At 40.0% G+C, this 18502-nt stretch overlaps 1 protein-coding gene across 1 annotated transcript; it reads right to left on the bottom strand.

Moving 5' to 3' along the window:
- Positions 1 to 2679: 2679 nt before the first annotated feature.
- Positions 2680 to 16969, bottom strand: LOC115356644 (vesicular inhibitory amino acid transporter-like). Its single transcript, XM_030047862.1, has 8 exons — positions 16884 to 16969; positions 15330 to 16110; positions 8301 to 8431; positions 6670 to 6796; positions 6068 to 6270; positions 5218 to 5455; positions 4511 to 4673; positions 2680 to 2999 (listed from the first exon to the last, which is right to left on the bottom strand). The coding sequence occupies exons 1-8, from the start codon at positions 16967 to 16969 to the stop codon at positions 2680 to 2682; spliced, it is 2049 nt and encodes a 682-aa protein (XP_029903722.1).
- Positions 16970 to 18502: the final 1533 nt, after the last annotated feature.

Genomic DNA, 18502 nt, shown 5'->3' with positions numbered 1-18502 from the left:
CTGTTTTGCAAAATGCTCATCTTGACATATGAATCCAATTAAGTTTTAAGGTCTTTCTTCTTTCAAAGCCAACTTACAATAAGTGATCAACTTGTATTATTGCAGTTTGTCTTGTCTCGGTAATGAGAGCATATTGCTCTGTAGCGATGGAGACGGTCGTGTTCATATGAACGAAAACACAGCTTTATTTATGTTGAAGCTTTACAGCATCATCATACACAAAAATCTGAACTTTTCTTTGTACAGTTCTTTGTACAAGAATTGGTGTCATTAACAACTGTGAGACAATCAACTTGTTGAAAAAAAGGAAAGGCTTTGCTCTCCAGTGCAATCATAAAAACCATAAATAATATTTTCTGTTACTTCGTCCTTTTTACGAGCAAGACAACGTGGGAAATGAGATATTAATGTTTTGATGGTTTGCTTAATAGAATGCCACAGACATCCTCAGTGGTGACAGGTGGATCCACAAGCAGCTTAGAAACGACAGTGACATATCGACTTTCATTTTGTATTGTGGATTAATTTTCCCGTCACTCACCGTTGCGTGGCATCATGTGTATCATTTCACCCCACTGTGGATCATGCCTTTTCCATATACTGATGTGTCTGCATAAGACAAGTTTGTTTAACAGGATCGTAATATAAAATATGTATTTTTTTCTCCACCCAATAAGATTGGTTTTATTATCATCACTGGGTCTAGAAAACATTAAGTCCTTGCTGTGCAGGAGGAAGCCTGATTGAGTCAAGGCAGTGTTTCTGCTGGGGATTAAAGAGCTGCTTTTGCACATAAGAGCCAATCAGAACACAACCTCAGTTTATATTGCTCACGCCCCCATTTGATTGACTCCTCGGCTGCACCTATTGCCCTCTCATAGCCCCAATAAACAGCAGCCTGCTAAGTAACACTCACTGTTATCATAGCAGCTGATTTTGTGCTGTTCCTGCGTGTAAATCTACAATTTATGGATTATTTTACCAACCTACTGTTATATAAGAAGAGGTGAAGGCTAGCAAAGTGTTCCAAGCAAGACCCTTTGCTTTTTTTAGAGCCAACAAGCAGAATATTTTCACTTTAAAGGCCAACTGGTTGGCCTTTCCAGGGCTAAGATAAGATCATTACCCTACAAGGGGAGCTATTACTGTATTACTGTAGAAAATGTAGCCTCTAAAACTCCATTTTATGGAGTCATTCCTATGTTCCCAGGGTCCTGTGTTGGCCAGATTTTTGTGAAACATAGTGGGAACATGACAAAGACTCCTATATTCTGTGAGTGCAGCTGTAGGTTTCACAAGCTACATATAGTACAAAATGAAAACCTGAAAAAGATGTTCCCCAGCTCTGTATTTGGTGGGTTAGGGTTTGGGTTAATGTGTCTTGACAGAATATTGAGCCTGGGAACCTGGGAACATTTTATTACAGTTATTGAGTTTTTGGAACTCCTTTTAAAGTATTGGAGTTTTTTTAACTTGTGTGCCATGAATCGCTTTGTAACAGTAGGCGTCCTTTTTTTTTTTTTTTTTTAAATGGTGTATATTTCAGTTTTGAATGAAGCTTGAATGACACAAGTTGCCACTTAGACTTTAGTCAAACCGAGTAAAGTGGCAAAAACCCTTTATCAGCTCTTATGAGCATAACAGACCATGGCAAGTCTTACACTGGTGTTTTATGCGGTAAAAATCTTTTCACCATTCAAACATCAGCTTAAAACTGTATTATCTAACTGCTGTAAAGAAGTAGAATAAAATATACATGTTCACTCTCCAGCTCTCCATCCTATCCTGTCTTTTTTTTTTTTATGGTTCAGCAGAAGATCCATAATAAGCCCTATTGGGGTTCACCTCACTCAGTCGTATACATTCATCTTTTATGCTTCGACTAACTCACTGCTCTTTTATTTGAATATTTCACGATGCAAATAAAATGTAATCTCATCTAAGGGTGTGTTCACACGATCCCACTTTTTTTGTTTTAATGTGCTTTGGGCTGGCTGAATTTTAGGGTGAGTGTTTTAGTGTGAGTGAGGGCTGTTTTCTTGTTTTAAGTCTTCATTTTTTTGTCATCATATATATGCAACATGTAGCATATAAATAACAATTAAAATAAAATGTTGTGGTGACACTAGAGAGTGTTTGCAGATTGTGTCTGTGTTGGCATGGCTAGCGTGCAACTTTCTCCAAAAATCATCCAAAAAAAGTTCTGTTTTCCTTTAAGAAAAGAATAAAAACACAAGACGTTAACTGTGCTAAAGGACATTGTCTTCAGGTAAGCAAACACAATGAATAAAACATATTTTGCATTTTATACAACTAACCCTGCTCTGTTTTAATCTACAAGCAAACATGCAGCAAAGAAACCAGTGATTGCATGGTGAATAAAGCTCTCATAACTGTATACAGGCTATTTCAATATAAGGAATTACATTTAGATTTTAATACTGTTTTTTAAGGTTCCATAAATACTCTGTTATATTTTATGATGTAAACAAAAGTTCCCCAGCTGTCATGGAAAAAGTGTGCATTGCAAGTGTACATTATTTTTTTCATAAAATCAGTCCAAAATGTGATTGAGGAGTGTGAACATGCTTGAATGCCATGTTCTAATAGAGAGGACAGCCTGCAATCCTGACTATCCATCCATCCATCCATCCATCCATCCATCCACCCTCTTCCCTCCTACAGCCCCACCACCAGTCTTTTCAGTGAACATATCACTCCAGAGACACTGCAGATGAGCCCGAGACTCAGTATTCCCAGATCCAGGACTCTGTCCTTCACGCTGAGTCGACCCCACTGCAGCCTGAGGTGAAACAGACACGGCAGTATGAGGGTCATGGCCGCCCCAGTCACACTGCCGGTCAAACCCATCAACAAGGAGAACCTGGGGACCAGCAGGGCCAGTAAATATGATGTGATCAGCAAGGTGCCACGGACCAGCAAGGCGGGGCGAGATACACATCGACAGTGGCCTCTGGAGTAGGACGAAACAGCAGCACCTGGAGATGGAAGAAGAGAGGAACATTTGAAGGAATAATAATAATAATGATGATCTATAACATAACTTATCTTTATGTTGCACTTTTCGAAAACACAGTTAAGCTTCACATCCAAGGGCAGTAAGGTAGAAAAGCTCTTTGATCAATTTAAAGAGTAAGTCATCACAGAAAACCTCTGCTGCGCTGCTATTTGGGGCTTCAAACTCTCAGGCATGTTGCACTATCTGGCTTGCTAATGAGACAAGTTCCAGTCAGGACAAACAAACCCTCTCACACAAGCAAAACACCTTCAGGCTAACAACGCTAGTGGTAGTTGCAACTTCTGATCAGACGTATTCTTGATCAAACCCTGTCCTCTAAAAATTATGTTGCCATACAAGTAAACTGCACTCTTAATTATATTTAAAGGTGATCATTTTTTTGTCACTGGATATGTTTGTTTCTAATTAACTTACCTCTAACCAACATTTCTTGTATATTTTGTCAGGCAGCATTTTAGCCAGCTTCATTACCTTTAGGCACCAAAACTATTTGGTTCAGGTTAGGGAAAGGCAGTTTAGGCATAAAAACTATTTTGTTATGGTAATGTATCGAATGTAAAATCAGCAAATGAACACCACTGTCACTTTGCACTGGATTTGAACTCAGGTCGCCTGGGTGAAAGTCAGTTGTTTGACCCATCTGCTCCCTGCCTGACTCCTAGTTGAGACTTAAGACTGAACTGATGACGAACCCAATTATAATGTAATCCAATTACAAAATACATTCCCCTTGAAATTAAGAATTCAGTTTAGTTGTAGGAGAAAGTCAATTTCAGGAGACAGGGCTTTCTCGATTCATATCGTTATATGAACCAAGGTCAGAACATAGTCAGGGCTATGGTTAGGGTTAGGAAGCAGCGCCTTACAGACTACTTTGAGGGCAATAGAGTAACATGAGTGGAGGGTGTATGCCATACAGCCATCAGCTGGAATCTGTACAGTGTGTTCTTGTTCGACTTTTGCAATCTGACCGCCAGCCTCAGTCGGTGCTTGTTCTTTGAGGTCGGCTCGATGTGTCGCAGCCTGAAGAGAGAGCTGACTGGGCAGGCATGGTCGTGCCCAGCAGCACCTTGCAACACATTCATATGGTTGCACACATCCACAGGCAGCAGTTAAGTGTCTTGCTCAAGGGCACTTCAATGGTATGAGGGATGTGAGAGTATTGCTGCTTCAGTTTTTCATGGTTCCACAGATTCCAGCCACAAGGTTTTTCACTATTCACTAACATCATAATGTATAAAGGAAATGATTGTGTGCCATCTATAAGTTGGTTATCAGAGAAATTCAGTAAGTTGGTGTCAGGATCAGCAATAACACCTCAGCTGTTAAATTTCATTGCACCAATACGAGCAAAATCCCGGCTCATTTCACACTGGTCACACAATAGCTTGCCTTTCCTTTGCTTTGTGTATGGAGGATACAATATATTTGAGAGGATCGTGCCAGCAGTGTGTATGAAAAAATACTCACCTGTGAGCAGACAGGTTTGCAGTATCTCAGCAGCAGAGTAGAATGGCAGAGGATAGGACAGCAGGGCTTTAGCCAGCAGACACAGGCTGACTAAAGGTCGGAGGTCAGAGGGCAGGTTGTCTGTGATGACCTCACTTGTCTCCGTCCCCCAGGTCAACACAGCCTGGTGGAGGAGGAAAACAAATCTATAAAAAAAAAATATCAATCATCCATCCAGTTTGCCTGTCGGTTCCATCCAGATGCCATCCCAGCCATGTGTCTCCATCTAGATGCTGAAAGAAATTAATCCACCTACTTTGTATTTTTGGCAGCATTATTCAATGTTTTGCTGTCTCTGCTGTCAAAAAAAATTGTAAAATAGCAAAAATTAATAACTATATAATCTATCAACACAATCACAGCAAAATCATCAGTGGTAATTTAACTCTGAGAGTGTAATAATCGACATTAAGCCAGAGTGAGTTGTGAGTGCACATCCATCACTTTATACAATTTTAAAGCCGCCTCACAGTCAGTGGACAAACAATTCTCTACTCAAGACATGGCAACTTGAAATAGTTTCCCTGAAAACGTCATCATATTGGAGATGAAAAATTTGCTGTATATAGAAAAAAGAGAATTAAGGTCGATCATACAGTAAATCCAGTGAATCATGTCCTACAGAAGCTATGTGATCCTCACAGTCTCTAGTACCAAATGCTATTAACCAGTAAGGAGAATGTTGTTTTCATGACGCAGGCAGCAACATGCGTCCACCCCAACATGGTGCTGAACTGCCCTCTGTCCTCCATACTGCCCTCTAGAGGAGGGAGGAAGATCTGAGAGGTGTAGGAGAAGATGATGACGCCCACAGAGACCAGGAAGTCCTCCGGGTCCGCAGACAGAGACAGAGACGACCAAGACCAGCTGCTGGCTCGACTCAGACAGTACAGCATTACCAGCAAGCTGGCAGAGAGAAGAAACACGTTAACAATGTCTGCACAGTTACATACAGCACATAATAAAATGCAAAGAGGAATATGGAGGAATACATGGAAGAAACGGAATAATGCTTCTTTTTCAGGTCTGAATAAAATAAAACAATTAATAGATAAGTGGATATGTATTGCTAAAATAAAACAACAAATTTAATTTTAAAAAGTTTAGTTTAACAATATTTATTTTATTGTTTGCTGCAGTTGTATTAAATTAAATCATCTTTTATTTATCTAATTAATTTTAGTCAGTTTAACATATAAAATTACATCTGAATCAATAAGCCACCACTATTATAATGACTTAAAAATAACCTCAGTGTCTAGTTTGAACATATCCTACATACTACTAAATATATATTTGATCAGCAGCTTTATTAAATTACATTCTATTTTAATTCCTGTAAGTGTGTTTCATTTCATTCAAAATAGATTACATCTGCTCAATGCCATCAACTTCCACAACTATTAAAGTGACTTAAAAATAACCTCAGTGGCCAGCATGAACACATCGTATTGATTTATAACAACATGAACACATTTAATGCATTGTGCTAGTTTCTTTTTCCACTGATTCATTTACCTGATCAGTAAGTGAGCGAGTGAGCAGAGCAGGCTGAGGGTGGAGACTGGTCTGAGGTCAGTCAGCAGCAGGCAGGGCAGCAGAAACATCAGAGATATGAGGGAACACACTGACCTAGGAGCAGCCACCCCTGATAGACTGTCAGACAAGAGACTGGTGGAGACGACAAGATACAGGGTGCAGGTCATCAACAACTCAATGACCTGGAAACAGACAAAGAGAGGAGAAGGGAGACAGAGAGCTCCACATTCGGAGGCGTACAACTGAATAAGAAATATTGTCCTGCAGAAGAAAAAAAAATCTTGCGCAAAAACATCCATTTTAACAACTCATTTACTCTACAGTTGAATGTAAAAATGTGAAAAGTCTGCCAGTGTGAGGTGATCATTTCACTTGTTTTCAATGCAAATCAACATCTTTCATGAACTGGCTTGAATCAAATGTCATTATCTTGCTACCAGTAGAGTAATCTGTCGTACTTGGAGATATTGCCACGTTTCAAGAAAATATTCACAACAGGCAGAACTGCATTGGAAATGAGTGAAAATTTTGTCTGTATGTGTATGTGTGTGTGTGTGTGTGTGTGTGTGTGTGCGTCATACCTGAGCTACATTAACCATCCAGCCTCCCAGTCCAGCCCACCTGGGCCACAGTCCCCTGCAGCAGGCCTCCGCTATGCCCTGATAACTGTGTCGGACTCGAACCCGCGACACTGAACCAGACTCTTCACTGAAAGACACAAATATGTCACGCTTAACCACAATGCTGTGTTTCAAATACAAATCACCGTTCTAATCTTCTTGACAGTTACCACTTTGTCTGCTGCAAGTAGCTGCAGTGTGTTTCCTTGTTAGTGTCCATTTGCAAGAGATTGCAAGATATCTTTAGAAATCTTACAAAAAATAGAATGCAGTAAATAAAATTAGCTATGTTTTTATGTTTTCACCAGTGGGTTAAAAGCAAATAAATCAGTTTATGTAGCAGAGCAGAGCAACATCAGCAAACACTTACACAAGAGAAATGGAAAGAGTCAAGGATTGATTAGCACTGGGCATGTTGTTATTGTTCTTAAATGTCAGCTAATGTTGCCCATATTTCATGCTGTCTGAAACACAGAAATTAACTTGGCGTTTTTCTACTGTAACCAACTAATGGCCATATAACTACAACAGCTGCTGTGTAGGAGATATTTTACAGAGAGCTTTTAACTGTGCCATCAGAGCATCTAGATCCAGTTGTGAACTGTTGAGCAATGAGACATTTGTCAGGCCAGCTGTGACAATCCTGTGTCAATATTTGTTTGACAAATGTGTTTCCATCACTATTTATCAAATGGTTTCGGTACAAGCATAAATCATTCCTTGCTTGATTAAGTGGAAAAACTTCTTTGCAGTATGGTTGCATGAAAATACTTAAATGTATTTACATAGAGACCCAGGTAATTCAGATATGGCACTTTGTTTTGGGCAAATGTTAATTCCTCTATACATCACTTTGTGCTACCCACATTTAAAAACCTAAACTGAATGATGGAGAATATTATTAAACTAATGTGAACTGAATTTAACTGCGCTGAACTGAACTGAACTGAACAGCAAAACAATAGTAACAATAGGGAAAAGAAGAGAAAACAGTACAACACATCCACATCTCTTTCGCCTGTGGCAGTAGTGTTATTACTACAGAGGCCTGCCACTTATACATGAAAGCAGCAAAAGCATTTATGTAGATAGAACGGTAACTACCTGTGTAACACAAGGCTGATTCAGCCAGTTCATCAAAACTTTTACATTTCAGAATGAACAGAGGAGGAACTGGTTAGTTAGCATGAGGAGTGATCAGTGTCATGGCTGAACAAAACAAAGAGCGCCACCTGCAGAAACTCAAAATTTCATCCAAGATCCAGGGGAAAAGTACACATTCCCGACCTCACTTTGTGACTGACAGGTGATCTCTGGGAAGTGCGGTGCAGAAACACCACAGTAATGAGCCCTTATATTAGCATCAAAGATGGAGACAAAATCAATGAAGTGAGAAGGTCACGCGTCACCACTTTACTCTTACATTTCTGGTTTGTGTGAACGTGCAGAACAGTGAGCTGATTGAGGTGATAATGTGCTGTGTGTAATGAAACTGTTCTGACCTTTTTATGGACTGAGATTGCAGTTGGCTGATTACACATGACAGAACAAAATAGAATAGAAAAAGAATAGAACGGGGACCATACCTGTGCTCCTCCTCGTATAAACAGGCCACCAGAATTGTCCCTGTGTGGTTACAGACCCAGGCTGAGAGAACCAACAGAACCAGACCCAGATAGCCCGACTGCACCAGAGCATAGGGCAACCCCAACACAAAGATACCCTGTGTGTGAAAGAGGGAAATAAAACCGATTCTAAGTAGATTTAAAGGAAAAGGGAACACGGCATTATGTTAGAAAAACAGCCATTTAGACACAAGTAACATATCTTGTAATATGATATAGCACTCTTATTTTAATAGTGCCATGCATTGCAATCAAACACAAGAAAATCATCATTTTGATACACTGAAATAATTATCATAAGCACACAAGAGCATCGGTGAAAAGACTGGCAGCCTCGTCCAACCTCTACATTTTTCATTGCGTAACGGTGGGTCGGATTTCATGGGAATTCTGCTGTATTGCTTTTACAAAACAAAGGTGCAAACAACAAGAGGATGGTGTTGCTTTTCCAGTGTAAACAGGGCTAAAGAATTAGTGAGAGGAATTGGTGAAAGGTCAATGAAAAAATGTTTGTTGTACAGTGAAACAGAAGACGGCAAGGGGTGGTGTGGGAAATGTGATCCTTACTTTGGGAAACACCAGTAACAGTACAAATGGTGTGAGATGGAGGTTAGTGATTACACTGACTATGGGCTCAACTGTTGTCATTCAGCTTTGATTTATTTTTGTTAGGTGTCATGTACAAAATAAATTAATCTGAAGCAATTAGAGGAGATGCTTTGTATCAGCTGCTTGTTACTTTGTATCTGCAGTTCTTGGGCAGGTAAACATAATCAGTGTGTTTCCATATCTTCCATAGTTTATGGTTGTTATAACAAAGTGTCAAAACTTGACACTAATGTATTGCTATTCAAAAATTGTACAGATCGCACCTTTAAATGAAACGCCCACTAGTTCCCTTTATGTGGACATGCCACTCTTTAGAAATAATCATATCAGAAAGCAGAGTAACTTGTCTTAAGATACCTTTTTGGAGGAATGATGAGAACAGGAGGAAAGGGACTGAAGAGGAAAAGAACAGGATGGAAAAGGAAAAACCATGGGCGAGGATTGGATGGGACTGGCCTCGTGCCTGGAGAGTATGAGGATGCAGGAGGAGGAGGAGAAGGAACAGAGGAGAGGGAAGAGAGGAGAGGTTTGGCCCATCACCAAGAGAAAATGGTGGAGACTGCCAGGGAGAGGAGAAAGGAGGACAGGGAGTGGAATAAGAGGAGGAGGAGAACGAAACAGAGGAGAGAGGGAGGAGGAGGAGAGAGCTGTGACCTCACGCCTAGAGACCTAAGGGTTCCTCGAGGAAGAGGAGCGGGAGGAGGAGAAGGAGGAGGTGGGGAGATCACAGGAGACAACAAGCTGCTTTGATGGAGCTGCTGGGTTTTTAATGTTTCAACACGGAGACACACTGGCTTACTGCGAGAGCTATGGAAGCACATCAGTAGACTGCAGACACAACACACACACACACACACACACACTCTGTGGATACATAAACAGACAAGCACACATTCTCTGCCTTTCAAGTCACTATTTTGTAACTGGTGTCTGTTAGACATATGCGTATCCTGATAGACCTTTGATGTTAAAATGGAGCTGCTTGCGATGAAAGAAGTTTGAGAGAAATTTGATGCCAAGGTATCTGATTTCATCTGTCGTTCTGGACTTCTCTCTCTCTCTCTCTCTCTCTCTCTCTCTCTCTCTCTGGTTGGCTTCTTTGAGCACAACCTGGGTTTGCAGCCAATCACAAAAGAGGCACTATGGCAAATTAAACCTGGATTGGATGGGAGGAAGTAAATGATGAGTTCTCTAATTTCTGACAGATCACAATGCTTTTCAGCTCCAACCTGCCACACACTGACACTCACACACCTTTTAAATATCTGTTTACACAGGGTGTCCAAATCCTGTCTTTGCCTTTTCTGTTTTCTCTCTCTCTAGTTTCTAAACTTTTATCCCACAGACTTACCCAGCTTGTTTTCTCCTGCTCACCAGCCCTGCATTGTCTTGTTAGCCCTGCCCTGGTGTTACCTGCTGGTCTCTCAGCCAATCAGCCTGTTCCCCTGTCCACCCACCTATTCTTGACTCTGATTGGTTCAGCATGTATTTAAATACAGATTTAAGTTCTGTCTTTGCCACTTGTCGGCGGTTGTCTTTGGTTTTGTCTCCTGTTCCTAGCCTGTTTCCTGCTTACCTTGCTCCTTTTGCCTCACCGTACCAGAAGGCCTGGCATCTACATCTAAAGTAAAGACTTTTTTGTTTCAAGCCTTGTCTCCTGGTCTGCATTTGGGTCCACTTGCCTGCTCTCCTTCTGACACAGGGAATGTTGACTGACTGCACACGCTCCTTTTCAGCAGCATCCACACTCACTGTTACCTCCTATGGTGCTGAATGTGATGATGATGACAATAATTGCCGTAGTACTGATAACAGAAACGATGGTAAGTATTATGATGTTGATAATAATGATACCTTTAATGAGGGTGAAGGTGTAATGATGATGATGGGGGTGATGGTGATGATGATGATGAGGAGGAGGAAGATGACACAGGAAAGTGGCACTGAAACTGCCAGAATGGATTGCATTCATTGAATCAGAAGGCGCCATGGATGAATGTATCTGCTACATGGAAAATGGCATGATGATGATACTGATGAAAAGTCAGACTGGATATGGGAATCAATCACTCATTTGTTTCTATTCTTCTTATTATTATTATTCTAGTATTATTAATATTATTATTATTATTATTATTATTTGCATGCAGAGGCTTATGGCCTGCTTCCCTTGTTTTCCGTGTATCTCAGTGCACTGAGGTTGTTAAATATTAAGGAAATAAACAAGATCTCATTATCGTCTGATGATTCTCTACAGCTGTCAGTTCCACAACCAAATAAAAATAATTTGTCATAATACAGTTTAATTAAGGGATAATTAAGAGATGCTCAAGGTGCATTATCCCTTAATTAAAGTGTATTATGTATTTAATTAAATGTATTATTTATACTGTATTATAGAACATAGTTAGTGACTGTTATTATTTGACATAATACAGCTGACAGTTTCATATTAAAGATTCAGATACAGAGGGAAAATGTCATTAATATCAATATTCAATGAAAAGCTCCCCAATAGCCATGATATTAGATAAAACAGTGAATATATATTGTGTGTTTTTCATGACATGCTGCAGCGACTAATCTGAGCACCATGGCTCCTTCACAAACTTTTATGCTGTCGTTTCTTATATAAGGTAGTGTTGTAATACTTTTTTTTTTTTTTTTCACATTTTCTATAACTGAATCCCTAAAGGAAAACTTTGAAAATTTCAGTCTCATGTCTCTCAAGGTTACCAGGTACGGTGCTATTAAGAAAATGCTGCTGGGGGAAAAATGGAGGTTTGAAGAAGTCTTTGGAAATGTTTGCGAGGTTAACAAAACTGTCATTGAAAGGATGTTTGATGTTTTGGTGATTCTTGAGGACTATGGGAGACTGACAGGATAAAATAATCTTTTGAAAGAGATTGATGGTCATTCTGAATGACAATTTTTCTTACCGTGACTGCTGCAGAGAACAAATTAGTTTTCTTTTTAACTCTGTAAACAAATAAAGCGTTGGTTAAAGAGTTTACGTCAACGGGTCGACAGCGGTTTAGAATCAGTTAGTATGGAAAGCGTGTGCCTAGAATTTCTTGGGTTTGTTGGGTTTATAGAGCAAAATGTACTCTGTTTTTAATTCACTTACCTAACATGCAGTGTTATGTGACTTTTTTTGCAGGGCCTTGGGAAAAGTTTGGCAGCTTCATGTACTTAATAATTTGATAGAAATATTTATCCAAAATACAACTGGCCAAATTTTCATCTTGTGTTTGGTTCCCGCCCAAGGGTTAAATTTGAAAAATGCTGATAAAACATAAAACTTTAATCTTGAATTTTGAAGGTAAAAAAAAGCATCCAAAATCAGATAAATAACGTATACTCTATTTAAAAAATAGACGGCTCTATTAATGTTGGTATGAAAAACAAAAAGTTGTTTGCAGAAATACAAACAAAGGATCCCAGTCTCTAATCTATGATGAAGAGACACAAACTGGAACTGCCTAATTAACAACCGGTTTGAAATTCAGACTGATTTTCATAATATTCCCAAGTCAGTGGTCTTGGGAGCTGGCTAGCAGTTTCTGCATTTTTGGCAGCAAATTTGCTCTCTAATAAAAACTGTATTAAGTTGGCAGGCAGACAGACTCACTGGCAATAAACTACCACCAGAAAATGCATATTTTCAGTCTTGCCTTGATGGAAGACAACACTGCTTTTCTGTATTTTTTTTTTTTTTCATTATTAAGATATTTGGTGGCCTTTTTGACAAGTGGCTCTGTCTCGCACTGACAGGCGTTTATACATCAGACCTGCCGTCCTGCATCTTTTACTCTTATTGAAATACATGGTAGTTGCTATGTGCTCATCCATCACTGACAGAGTTCACCAGGGTAATTGTAGACCTTAAACACTTGCAGTACATCATCCCTTTTAATGAAAAGACAATGCTAATGACTTAGGTGTGACTTTAAAGCTAATCTTTTGGATAAGGTTGTTGATTACAGTGTGAAGCGGGTAATGAGTAATCTGTAACACATTACACTGAGCTTCCAAGCCCTGGCAGGGAGGCTGGTATTGTTTTTGGAAAAGCTGAATACAAGTTGGCATCCAGAGAAGTAGACATTAATAAAGTTGGACTGCCTATGGGCGTGATGACTGCTAGACTATTCCAATCTACTATGCAAATCACAGCCTGTGAACAGGAAGAAATCACCTGTGAGGACTTGATGTACGACACATTTTGGAGGTTGACCAATCTGAAAGTAGCCAAATGTAGCGCAGTTGCACCGTGACGGATTAAGTTATAGGTTACAGCTTTAAACATGTTATCAATGAGCTGCAATATATCGCTACCTCGTGGTAATATTCCCAACTCAGCCGTGATAGAGAAGTTGGTGTTTTTCTGGCAGAGAGCTCGGTCTCTAATGAAAACTGGGAAAAAAAGCATCCTGGCATACAGATAGACAGACTGGCATCAATAAAACAAGCACTGAAAATTCTTCTTTATCTACTAACAACCAGGTGTTTGCATATGAATTTATGTACTGACAACAATGCTAACAGTGATTAGAAATCAGCCTGTTTACACCAATCTGACACGCGGGCGCTTGATGTATATTCACCTCTTCTGGTAATTCCCAGTAGAGTGCGCATGTGTCTGTGCCTGTTTTTCTTTATAGATGCGCATATGTGCACGCACATGCATGTGTGTATGTGCGCACTGTAATGATGCCCTAACGTCATATTGTATTCTCTACGGACGCAGTGACACTGTTCCATTACAGCACAGTTATTCAGTGAAAGAACACATTTACATGAGGGCACTGGTTGAATACGGCCCAGCGTTTACAGCATAATAAGCTATTAGCATTACTGCCACAAGGACATACTGTGACTGCAGCTTTTCTTTTTTTGTATAAGATGATTTTATTCATGCTTTATTTGATTATGACCACTAGAGAGTGCCTGACAAAGCATTGTTTGGTTATATTAAAACACTCTGGGAGCAGATTAAATAGTGTGCAGGCCTAATCTTTTTTTCCCAGTGCATTTATGAAGTTGTTTTTTTTTATACTAGGAGAGAAAAAGAGGCTGGTGAGTGGGGTGTGCGTGATGACATGACACAGGTTCAGAGCCGGAGTCAACAAAACATTCACATCATGGAGCTGTTTCACAACATAATCAACTGTTACTGACATTACAGATGCACTTGGCCCTTCACGCATCAGCGGTCCCAAATGATAGTGAGGGGTAATGGTTTGACTTTTGAGGACGTCATTACGCAGATATCAGAAGTCACAATGAAGCAACATTTTCCTTCTTGATTTGATGTATTTCCTGTTGAAACAGGATGTTGGAGCAGGGAATGCTCATTCAGAAGTGCAACCTCTAATGAGAGATCAGTTAGGGACAGAAAGATAGTTTAATTGATGTGAGAGCCACATGGGCAGGTCTGTCAGAAAATCTTTGATGTTTTATTGGAATTTTTATTTAACACCTACTAGTTCAGCATGAGGAATTTGTGGAGAAAAGGAGTATGACATTTATTTCATTGTGACTTTAATGTGGCATCGGTAAACTAAATTTATTTTCATTTTCTTGTGGGGTTGGAGGTGACGAAGAGGTTCACCCTCTGCCAGCTCTCTCTGGATAGAGTGCTCGCTCACTGCTGTTTAGGAGACAGATCGCATTTTGTAGGTTTGATTAACCTCCTTGTGTGTCACGAAGAAATCGACCATGCCTACAAACAGAATTTTTGTTGGACAAATAGAGAAAATCTTCTACAGCATCTCAGTTAATAGAAATGGTGCCCGACTTGCAAATTAAGTTTCAAGTAGGGCTAAAAGAACAATGTTCACTGAAAGCTCATGTTTTTGCTGAACGGTGGACGTAACTGTTCGCAACGAATGAAGATGAACGTGAGCGTCGTTAATCATCGTGAGAGTTTACGACGCTCATGTACTGTTTTACGGCACCTGAGGCACATAATTTACAGCAAATCAGATATCATTAACAAAGGGCAAGACCAAGTAATCTCCCTCTATGATTCTAGCAGTATACAATGATTCATGTGCAGTAATTCATTTAGTTTCTAAAGGGGGGAGTGGCAATGATTGGGGGATGGAGATGAATGGGTATGAGATGGTTCTACTGTAAAAGAATAGCTCATAGCAGCTCGTCAAAAAACAAACAAACAACAACAAAGAAAAAAAACGGAAGAAATGAACATAAACTTATTCATTTTTGCGACTTTGAACTTAATTCAAAATTGTGAACTATGAATGTGAACTAGATCATTTTAATGTGTGGGAACTGAACTTGATCTAGTTCTTGTGAAGTGTGAACTTGTACGGCACTGTCTGTATCTCTGTCTCTTCATTAAGACAAATATATGTATCGGTGCACCTGTATGGCATTGGTGACGTTCCAGCCAGCCTCCCAGGCCGTGATAGTGGGAATGAGATTCGGAGCTGCAGTGCTGACACTGGAGCTTTGACCTCCACTGACCAAACCCAATGTGGCTCCCTCTTCCAGTCTGATAGACAACGGAGGAGACTCTTCTGCTGTTTCCTCTCTCTCCTTTCTCTCCTCTCCATCCTCTCCATTCTTGTTCCCTGGCTTGTTCAAGACCTCCAGAAAACTTCTGTTGCTCCAGCCCAGTCCTGTGGGTCTCTGGCTCTGATTGAAGTTCGGTTGTCTTGCCTTCTTGTCTTGGTTCTCAGTGGATTTTGGTCTCCCTTTGCCATTGGTTGTGCTGTTGTTGAAACAAAGGGAGTTCTGTGGAAAAGCAGCCGAGGTTCTGGTAGTGGTTCTGGGTTCAGCGGAGGTTATGGTAGCTCTGGTTTCTTGAAAAGCTGCTGTTTCCTTCAAGGTGATGCTGTTCTGATCATCATGCTGGGTTAAAGCCAGGCTGTTTTCTCCAGATGATATTCTAACGTTATCGGGACTTTGTTGCTCCTCGGTTCTGGTGTTGTTAACAGACAGTCCACTGTCCTCACGCTCTTCCCTCGGGATCAGAACCAGGCTGTTTTCTGCAGTGGATGTTCTGCTGGTTCTGGTTTTGTCACAACTTGGCCCCCTCTTGGTTGTGGTGCTGTTCAGAGGCAATCTGTTGTCCTCACTGTAGGTTCGGTTCAGCTCGTCTCTCTGAGTCAGAACCAGCATCTCCTCATCTTCCTGAAAGAACCTGATGATCAAAATCAGGTTTTAAAAATAGCTTTAATAGTTCAGGGGATGATAACTGGGTGAAAACAGTCCTGGACGTAAATTAAATCCAGAGTTCTTGTTTCTGTGCTTGCACCCACTTTATCAAGGAACACTTTGAAAGCAATATATCTTTTATTGTGTCAGTATTTGGACAGTGACACAACGTTTAATGTTTGGCTTCATAGTCCTATTACTTACTGCAGATATGAAATGACACGCTGCATTTGAGGTGTAAGTGGAGACTGTCTCGTTTATAGTAATATGATTGTTTCCTCTTTTTTGTCAGCCATATCAAACGTCAATAATGCCTCACTGTATTTCAGTACTTTGAAAAATGTTACTACTACTATTGCTATCACTACAGCTACCACCACTACTACAACAACAACAACAACTACTACTACTACTAACAATAATGGTACAAGAAGAAGTACATTAACATATACAAGTATATTAGCATAACTGTGTATTTATATGTGAATATGAATATTTTTCTGTATCTGACTGTTCTTTGACAGATAGTTGACACTCACTGGAATGCAGTACATTATGTAATGATAAAACTCAACAAAGATGATTATATATTTCAAGTATATCTGCAACTCCAAGAAGAAATACTGCCACAACCACTGTAGCTAATAACAGGCCAAGTAAGACTTTCTTATTAGTATCTAACTGAATAGATAAATAAATAAATAAACAATATACTTAATAACTAACTATACACTTGATGCATTTCATTGTGTGACTCACCTAGTGGTCCAGTCCAGGTGCAGCTTGGATGCCGCCCAGCCCCACAGAGACCCAGCAGAGCTCCAAGCCCAGTGAAGAGAGCCCATATTCAGCCTCTCTGTCTACCGAATCAGCCTCTCTGTCTCTGGAGGTCTAAGGGTCTGCACTGACAAGGGCTGGACTGACAAAGGACACACACACACACACACACACACACACACACACACACACCCTATGCAACCACATACACTTACACACACAGTCAAATACACACAAATATATAGATACACACACATACCAGTTAGGGAGGTGACTGACAAGTTAGTGGGCTGTAACATTATAATATGCTATTGCTTTTTATACTCTGATAGAGTAAACAGCTATAATGGGCTGCACAATGAAATGCAAGCGCAGTCAGTTAAATTGAGGGAAGAAGTGGAGGTTAAACCAACTTAGACTTAGACTGCCCACTGTTTTAATTGCAGAATAGAGTTTCACTACCTTTTTAGACTTATGTAATGTTGGACCATAAATCATAGTGCACCTGCTGTATAAAGCTGATAAGAAAGTTATTCAAAAGTAGGGTCCTTTAGGGGAAAATGTAATGACTTGCTAAAGCGCAACTTGTTTTTGTTTCCGTGGTTGTAATACCATCATAAATGCATCAACTTTCATTTACCATTACATCGCAAGTTAAAGTTAAAGTTAAATCCAATCTTCCAGTAGACATACTGCCCTTCAAATAATTCAAAGCACTCCAGAATTGGCTTTATTTCTTGCATGGCTGTCTAGCATGCCACTAAATCCATGAATCATGGATTTGATACTGGACAAACTGACCCTTAAATGAAGCTACAGTTCTTTGCTGTCATGAATAACACTTGGAACAGTGTTACAACACAAACCTTCCCATCTTAATCAATGTCTTTACAACATTTTTACATCAGGTATTCCTGTCAAATATGTAGTTTCTCACCCTAAAGACAAAGACTGTTGCCATGTGGTGAAAATCCAGAGACAGGTCAGGAACTCTTTCTGGAATCAAAACCATGTTTTATGAAAGCCTGCTTTTGGGTAAATCTATTTCACATCTGCTGTCCAGGATAATGTGTGTAAAGTGAGACACTGTGCGTCCCACTGCTGATCCACTGCTATGTTAAGGCAACGCCATGAGGCAGCAGAGACTGATCATGTTACTTTTGCACATACACAAACTAAAGTTCAGATTGTTTTTTTTTTTTTCTTTTTTTCACTGCCTCCGGTCTGCTGATGTCGCTTTATGAGTGAACATGGCTGTTTGCCCCACAGTGTGGTGTGGCGTGTCGGACAGTAGGAGGAGCCACAGAGCAGGAGTGATATTGGGTGGGCCCAACCAAAACAGACCAAAACTTCAAGTCAAACTTCACCCTGTCCCACTCTGTTTCCTCACATCCTGTTCTGTGTTGCTCTACTCTCGTCTGTTCTGATCTATTCAAATTTAGTGTCTTCCATCATGTTGTGCTCTATTTAGTTCTCTTCTACTTGGTTCTTAAGTTCTCTTCTTATCTACGCTGCTTTGTTGGCACTCGACCTACTTATGCCTACTTGATTTGCACTGTCATAAGGTGTATTTCTTCAGCACGTTGATGTTGTGGAAAAAA

Source organism: Myripristis murdjan, chromosome 24, assembly GCF_902150065.1.
Source record: "Myripristis murdjan chromosome 24, fMyrMur1.1, whole genome shotgun sequence".
NCBI classification, from domain to species: domain Eukaryota; kingdom Metazoa; phylum Chordata; class Actinopteri; order Holocentriformes; family Holocentridae; genus Myripristis; species Myripristis murdjan.
Note: the sequence above shows the minus strand (reverse complement) of the source record. Positions and strands in the feature narration are given on the sequence as shown.